The sequence below is a fragment of the Rhamphochromis longiceps genome, linkage group LG10 (genome assembly GCF_057381845.1).
Source record: "Rhamphochromis longiceps isolate RC_006_pf linkage group LG10, R_longiceps_female_GT1.1, whole genome shotgun sequence".
In the NCBI taxonomy this organism is placed as follows: Eukaryota; Metazoa; Chordata; class Actinopteri; order Cichliformes; family Cichlidae; genus Rhamphochromis; species Rhamphochromis longiceps.
This window is the reverse complement of record NC_140566.1, coordinates 1,627,389-1,635,787: the sequence shown is the minus strand read 5'-3', so window position 1 is coordinate 1,635,787 and position 8,399 is coordinate 1,627,389. Positions and strand designations below refer to the sequence as shown.

At 44.5% G+C, this 8,399-nt stretch overlaps 1 protein-coding gene across 2 annotated transcripts in view; it reads left to right on the top strand.

Annotated features, from left to right (window-relative positions):
- The window catches only part of spns2 (SPNS lysolipid transporter 2, sphingosine-1-phosphate), a 57,406-nt gene extending 49,351 nt beyond the window's left edge, over positions 1 to 8,055 (top strand). For both annotated transcript variants that reach the window (XM_085419805.1, XM_085419806.1), the window contains exon 13: positions 5,361 to 8,055. In XM_085419805.1, the coding sequence (XP_085275931.1) occupies positions 5,361 to 5,375 (15 nt within the window). In that variant the 3' untranslated portion in view covers positions 5,376 to 8,055. The remainder of the gene's footprint in view (positions 1 to 5,360) is intronic.
- The last annotated feature ends 344 nt before the right edge of the window (positions 8,056 to 8,399 follow it).

Sequence of the window (8,399 nt, the reverse complement as noted above, 5' to 3'; positions counted from 1 at the left end):
ATGGGCCAAAGTTGCAGCTGGCTGTAGTATTTGAGAGCAACGGTCGATTAGATGGAAAATTTGTCTGAGAGTGCGACTTCACACAGACGGTAGAAAGAATGATCTACCTGAGAAAACCTGATTATCTGTATGTAGGAAAAGTTGTCCTCTGCTCATCCTGCACATTTTCCGAAATAAACATAGAAATTAAAATTCAAAGATTACAACCGACGAGACGCTACGCTGGTGGCACCGCTCAGTTCAGGTTTGCTCGTATAACACCAAGTCAGAAAAGTGTAAAAGCCTCCTTTGACGACAACAGAAACTGTGCAAACAACAGTGTAAATATTCGCCTTGAGAATAAGAATGTTTTCAACAGTTAACACTGAAAGCTGCACCACCGTACGGCATAGCATCACTCACAGCAACCAAATGTTTACTGTGATGGATTACCTATTACAGGTGAGAGCTTGGGAAGCAGATTTGCATGGAGCACTGATGGATGGGAGCCTTGAAGGCAGAAAATCAATCTCAAAATTTGCAGAATGCTTCAGAATATATTCTGCAGAAACATAGGGGCATACAATTTGTATTTAATGGGCTGCAAAATATCGAAACACCAGTGCTGTCCTGTAGGTCCTGCAGCGTCATTCCCATTGGCAGGGTGAGATTAGCGTGCATAGCTAATGACAGGTGACACGAAAGGCTCCGCCGCCGTGCATATTGTGTTTCGGTGCTCTCGGCCTGAGGGCCTCATCACTTCTCTGTCACACGCAGCAACCAAAGCATTTCGTTCCTGCTGTCAAACGGTGCTAATTATAGAGAACAGTGATTACAGCTGCATGAGGTCAGAGTTGAGTCTGCCTGTGACATTTCTGCAGTACAACCACATCGTTCCAGGTAATTGATTCTCAACAGATTTGATGTGCAGGGTAATCCAGTCAATGGCAGGTAGCATTTCCTCCCTTGGGTCTGATTCAAGATCAATACAGAAAACAGATTACCTGCTCAGCGATGACACGTGTTCACGCTCACTTTGACCGCTGTGTACAGCCGTCAAATAGAAACAGGGCAACAAATAGAAACAGGCCGACAAATAGAAACAGGGCAACAAATAGAAACAGGGCAACAAATAGAAACAGGGCGACAAATAGAAACAGGGCGACAAATAGAAACAGGCCGTCAAATAGAAACAGGGCAACAAATAGAAACAGGCCGACAAATAGAAACAGGCCGTCAAATAGAAACAGGGCAACAAATAGAAACAGGCCGACAAATAGAAACAGGCCGTCAAATAGAAACAGGGCAAGAAATAGAAACAGGCCGTCAAATAGAAACAGGGCAACAAATAGAAACAGGCCAACAAATAGAAACAGGCCGACAAATAGAAACAGGCCGACAAATAGAAACAGGGCGACAAATAGAAACAGGCCGTCAAATAGAAACAGGGCAACAAATAGAAACAGGGCAACAAATAGAAACAGGCCGACAAATAGAAACAGGCGTTCAAATAGAAACAGGGCGACAAATAGAAACAGGGCAACAAATAGAAACAGGCGTTCAAATAGAAACAGGCCGACAAATAGAAACAGGCCGTCAAATAGAAACAGGGCAAGAAATAGAAACAGGCGTTCAAATAGAAACAGGGCAACAAATAGAAACAGGCCAACAAATAGAAACAGGCCGACAAATAGAAACAGGGCGACAAATAGAAACAGGCCGTCAAATAGAAACAGGGCAACAAATAGAAACAGGGCAACAAATAGAAACAGGCCGACAAATAGAAACAGGCGTTCAAATAGAAACAGGGCAACAAATAGAAACAGGCCGACAAATAGAAACAGGCCGTCAAATAGAAACAGGCCGACAAATAGAAACAGGCCGTCAAATAGAAACAGGCCGACAAATAGAAACAGGCCGTCAAATAGAAACAGGGCAAGAAATAGAAACAGGCGTTCAAATAGAAACAGGCCGTCAAATAGAAACAGGCCGACAAATAGAAACAGGCCGTCAAATAGAAACAGGCCGACAAATAGAAACAGGCCGTCAAATAGAAACAGGGCAAGAAATAGAAACAGGCGTTCAAATAGAAACAGGGCAACAAATAGAAACAGGCCAACAAATAGAAACAGGCCGACAAATAGAAACAGGGCAACAAATAGAAACAGGCCGTCAAATAGAAACAGGGCAACAAATAGAAACAGGGCAACAAATAGAAACAGGCCGACAAATAGAAACAGGCGTTCAAATAGAAACAGGGCAACAAATAGAAACAGGCCGACAAATAGAAACAGGCGTTCAAATAGAAACAGGGCAACAAATAGAAACAGGCCGACAAATAGAAACAGGCCGACAAATAGAAACAGGCGTTCAAATAGAAACAGGGCAACAAATAGAAACAGGCCGACAAATAGAAACAGGCGTTCAAATAGAAACAGGGCAACAAATAGAAACAGGCCGACAAATAGAAACAGGCCGTCAAATAGAAACAGGGCAACAAATAGAAACAGGCCGACAAATAGAAACAGGCCGACAAATAGAAACAGGCCGTCAAATAGAAACAGGGCAACAAATAGAAACAGGCCGACAAATAGAAACAGGCCGTCAAATAGAAACAGGGCAAGAAATAGAAACAGGCCGACAAATAGAAACAGGCCGTCAAATAGAAACAGGCCAACAAATAGAAACAGGCCGTCAAATAGAAACAGGGCAACAAATAGAAACAGGCCGACAAATAGAAACAGGCCGTCAAATAGAAACAGGGCAAGAAATAGAAACAGGCCGACAAATAGAAACAGGCCGTCAAATAGAAACAGGCCAACAAATAGAAACAGGCCGACAAATAGAAACAGGGCAACAAATAGAAACAGGCCGACAAATAGAAACAGGGCAACAAATAGAAACAGGCCGACAAATAGAAACAGGCCGTCAAATAGAAACAGGGCAACAAATAGAAACAGGCCGACAAATAGAAACAGGCCGACAAATAGAAACAGGCCGTCAAATAGAAACAGGGCAACAAATAGAAACAGGCCGACAAATAGAAACAGGCCGACAAATAGAAACAGGCCGACAAATAGAAACAGGGCAAGAAATAGAAACAGGCCGTCAAATAGAAACAGGCCGTCAAATAGAAACAGGCCAACAAATAGAAACAGGCCGACAAATAGAAACAGGCCGACAAATAGAAACAGGGCGACAAATAGAAACAGGCCGTCAAATAGAAACAGGGCAACAAATAGAAACAGGGCGACAAATAGAAACAGGGCGACAAATAGAAACAGGGCAACAAACAGAAACAGGGCAACAAACAGAAACAGGCCGACAAATAGAAACAGGCCGACAAATAGAAACAGGGCGACAAACAGAAACAGGCCGACAAATAGAAACAGGGCAACAAACAGAAACAGGCCGACAAACAGAAACAGGGCAACAAACAGAAACAGGCCGACAAACAGAAACAGGGCAACAAACAGAAACAGGCCGACAAATAGAAACAGGCCGACAAATAGAAACAGGCCGACAAATAGGAAATTATAAAGCGCTGGAAAAGTTTAGGGAGAATATTTTAATTTGAAAAGTGTCTGAATCCATCAAGAAGTGGAAGCTGGTGTGAGGAGAGAAAAGACACTTCTGCTGAATAAATGAGGATGAAGGGAGGCAGTAATCGCTTAAGCTGTTATACATCGCGAGCTATTAATCTCCGGCGAAGCAATCCCAGACGGAGATGAGATACACCAAGATCCAATTAACTTCATGTGCAAGAGGAACTGGCCTCTGCTGACCAGGTTTCCTCCACCCCGCCGCACAATACCTCGAGGACGTCCCCGAGCCGGGGGCCGTCAAAAGATCGCCGTGTGATCTGACAGCGGACCTTCACGCTCATTTATTCAGTAACTGCAACTCTCCTGAAATTTAAATCATGAGGCAAAACTCTGACTTAATCACTGCTGTCCAAACTTTAACTGTTACAACTGTTTATACAGCTGCAGGCACAAACTTTCCTTCTTCCTCCTCTTATCATTCAACAAAGGCTCAGAGTCCTCAGTCAGCAGAGCTCGCTGGGGTCACCGTGCCGCAACCGCAGACCGCACACACACATGCATATACACACACACACACATGCTTATGAACACACACACATGCATATGCACACACGGGAAGTATAGAGGCAGGCTGTGGTGGGACTCGTATAGCTTTTATTGCATTGCTCCTGTTTCATGACATTGTGAATGCCGTGTCTTCTTTATTGTCTTTGGCCTTCAGTCTGGTTTCGTCGCTCCTCCATCACATCTGCAGCCGTGTCAGCCGACATGTTTTTGCTTCCAAAAACTGCTGCATGTTGGTTTGATTAGTCTTTGTTTGCTTGCCAAATCACTCAGTCCTCCACTTTGCTGCAGAAGCCAGCACAGTAATTGTTTAGCTGTGAGGAGGCAGGCCAGTCCCACAATATCAAAGCATTCACAACTCTAATTATCTCTCGATCACACTAGCGTTTGGGTATTTTAATTTCAAGTCTGTCTCATAAACAATTCAGAGTTTACAGCAACAACTGGAACTAACAGTTGAAAAATGCTTCATCCCAGAGAGGACTGGATCTGCATATGCAAAACAAAAATCCCTTAATCCTCTTGTTTATGCTAATTACCCCGGCTGCTCTCAGTGTGTGTGTCTACATGTGCACTATATACACCTGTGTGTGTTTCACTGAGAGACGCTCAGAAACTCACTCTGCTGAGCTCTCTCACAATAATCCCATTGTAGCAGCAGCATTAGCACGTGCACTGGAGCGACCAGGGCAACGTAAATGACCACAACAAGCAGCGGGACACTCTGCCATCCCTCACTCATCCAATCTGAAGGGATCACAAGTGTGGCACCGTGAAAGCTTAAAGGTCTAATCTCCAGCTGGTGTGAAGTCCCCCCTCTGGTGCCACGCCTTCTCCATTCGCTTTGTTTGTGGTTGTATCAGCAGCTAGAAGTTAGATTGGCTTGTCACACCGGCCTCTTCGTTCAATCACTTCCTCATTTAATCGCCTCGTGTTATGACCGTGTTTTACCCTCAACAAACCCCTCCCTCATTAGTCTTTGCGTATGCCGATGGCATGTTTGCCATAGAAACCGAGGCACCATCAACATCGAATATACGGCTGCATCTGGAGAAGCAGCGGCCGCGTGTTGCTGTGGCTTATAGCTTGCAGACTGGGGAGGATCTGCGTTAGACAAAGCGTAAAGCGCTGGCATATTTAGGTCATAGGCTGGTCCTGGTGTGAAGGGTCGCACCAGATGGCCCGGGAGCTTTCGACCTCAGCGTTAATTACAGGAGAATTCCCCGTGGTGCGGCCAGGCTCTAACTGCAGCTTTTTCTCTCTTCCTCTCAGGTGACGAGCAAATGAGGAGCTACCTGAATGCACAACCAAACCTGACAAAGGATGACTAGACGGCGATAAAAGAAAGGCTTCTTTATGCTCCCAGTCATCCTCCCCAAGATCATCATCATCCTCCTCCTCTTGGCTCCTGCTGCTCTCTGTTTTTTTACAGCCTCGCTGAGGTGACTGGAAAGAGGGAGCGTCTTGCCCCTCCTTCTAAACCACAGCCCGGTGAGAAGGTGCTCAACCCACCCTCCACTTGGATCGTGTCCTCCTCGCCTCTGTGAGGATCCTCTGAACTTTTGCAGGCCAAGACCGCCGTAAGCCCTCCTGATGCTAAACTACTGAATGCTGACCACGAACCTGCCCTGTCTGTCTGCCTGTCTGTCTCTTATCGGCTGTCGATCTGCAACAAGTGCCATCGCATCATTACATTCCTTCGGATTTGCACTGACCGCCAACAGCCCTCATCACTAGCTATGTTTACATGCATTCGACTAAGCCACGCATGCTCTGCTGAAGCTAAAGCAGCTGCAGGAAAACGCAGCAGCGGTGCAGGCGTTGTTTATCTCTTTAAACAAGTGACTGATGTCGCATTACTCATCACAGTCTCGCCGCAGTAACAGCAGAAACAGCAAATTCAGTGTTTACACCATAAATCCAGTATTTTCACAGTGAAAGTTTTGCCGTGCATGTAAACAAGCTAGAGCCAAAAATGTGTTGCTTTGGGAAAGGTCAGTGAACGAGCCTTAAAGTCGGAGCTTTCACACCTGCAGATGTTTCTTTGAGCCCCGCGTGCGTTTCCACTTGGATGAGAACTCGTTATGTTCGGATTGTTTGTGTCGTTTTCTGTTTATGTCGGATTTGAAGCTGGAGGTTACTGCCTATGATTGTTTCCTAACCGTGATGATGCAGTCTGGGCAATTTAAAGTGGACACTGGATATGTATAGTTTATATAATTTATATTTATAATTTATTCTATTCATGCTTTTTCCAAAAGTCAATGTCATGCTAGTCTTTTGACTGTTTATGTACACGAGAAGCAATACTAAGAACATTTAGAAGAAACCAACCTTTTTGTTCCACACTGCCTTATCAGTGAGCTCGGCTTCCCTTTAAAGAGGTCGCTCTCTGATGGTTGGTTTTGAATTTCTGGACACACCACCCACCCACACAGGGACCGAGTCGCTCTTAATGGTGGATCGCAGTCCAATCATCAGCGGTTACAATAGCAGGCATTGTGAAAAGAGGCCCTTCCTCTCCAACTGCAGATATCCCATTGCATCAGTTTATTAGCGAGGGGAATCAAAATCCCAGACAGGAACAGGAAACGCGAGCTCGTATCGTTGCAAACTGATGAATGAGGAATCCCCCTAAAGAGCTGAAAGAGCTTCATTTCTGCCTGCCGTTTCCATGGGTACACATCTCTCGCGAAGAAAACAAAACAACAATTGTCAGTGAGGGAAGCTATAGCATGTAGCTTGCACATAACACAAGCGATGGTGAAGGGTGAAAGTGATTATTGTGAAACCTCAGAGCCACTAATGGGATCCCAGGTTTTAAGGGGGAAAGATGCACTTTGCAGACCTGGAAGGAACCACAGAAGGCAGAGGATGCACTGACCGTAGCTGAGGAACAAAAGGAGACTCCGAGGTTGTTCTTGTAGCATTGATGTGTGAGCATGACTCACTGGCTGTGTGGGGGTGCTGTGTGGGCTGTGTCCTTGCTGCCAGATCATTAGCTTTAGCTTCTTCCTCCAACTGCGTGGAGCTCTCTGAATGTGATTCTGTCCCACCCGATGTGTTTACACCACCTCCATCTTCTTAACGAACTAAGCTTCTTACCTTCCATTTATTGATCTTCTTTTCCTTTGTAATGTTATCAGAGGACTTTTTGAATACCTACAGTAGAGATATATATATAAAGCTATACCATGCAGCGATTTTAATATATTGTAAATGATGGCTTGGATGCAATGTATTTATTTGTTTGTTACATATTGAAGAATATTCTATAAAGGGAAATTTAAGGCTGCAGTATAATAGACTGAGCCATGTGTCACTGGGTTGGAAACCTTTTCCTGTCATACTGAAACAACACACGCCCCTTTTGCATTAGCTGGATTACGATTGGACGTGTCCCACGTGTAGACACAGAAATAAATGCAACGGGTTGTTTTTAAGACACATTAGTCTCATTGTAAGGATGCAATTTATATTAAGCTCATTTATGTGTTTTTATTTGTAGATTCAAAACCATTTTTGCACATTTAATGATCAGGGATTTCTTTGAGCCACCGCCTCGCACCATCGACGGCCCGGCCTCTCGGCGCTGGCGTGTCGTCGTCTGTCATCCGTAGGAACTTCCGCTCTGATCAGACGAGCCATGGATCGAGTTTCACGTTGCCAAAATTCAGTTGATTTAGCACCAGTCCGTCCTTTTATCTGTCGTAAATGTATGTTAACAATCACTGAAGTGATGTCTCGAGGAAATGCTTCTTGTCATACAAGAGTCTGTACAAATAAACTCACGTTGAGCAGAAGAGAAAAAAACAAAAAACAGAAGTTATTTTTATTTTTAGAGGACGTCAGTACACGTGTCCGAGAAGTCAAAGGGTATTCTTTTAGAGCTGGAATGTGATGCTCCCGTGGGTGGATGATGGAAAAATGTACAGGTCTGTAAATCAAATAAACCTATTCACACACACGTCTGTGCGTCTCTGTGTGTCTGTAACGCCACGGCCATGTGTGTTCACGGCGTTTGCTTCGTCTCGCTGTGTGAATCTGAGGACAGCTCGCACTGCGGCAGCGCCTCGACTGATATTTAGAGGCTGCGCGTAAACTAGAGCAAGAATCTGTGTGTGTTTAAATAGTGCTTTAATGTTCGGTGCAAGGATCGGTTCTGGCTGGAGTTGCAGATATTAATCTGTAACGTAGTTTGTTTGTAACTTTAATACAAGGATTCAAATATTTTAGGAGGAAAAATCTTTATTAAAAAGACAAGTGAGTGTTTAGTTATTAAGGCTTCAGTTTTGTGCTGCTTGGCAAAAT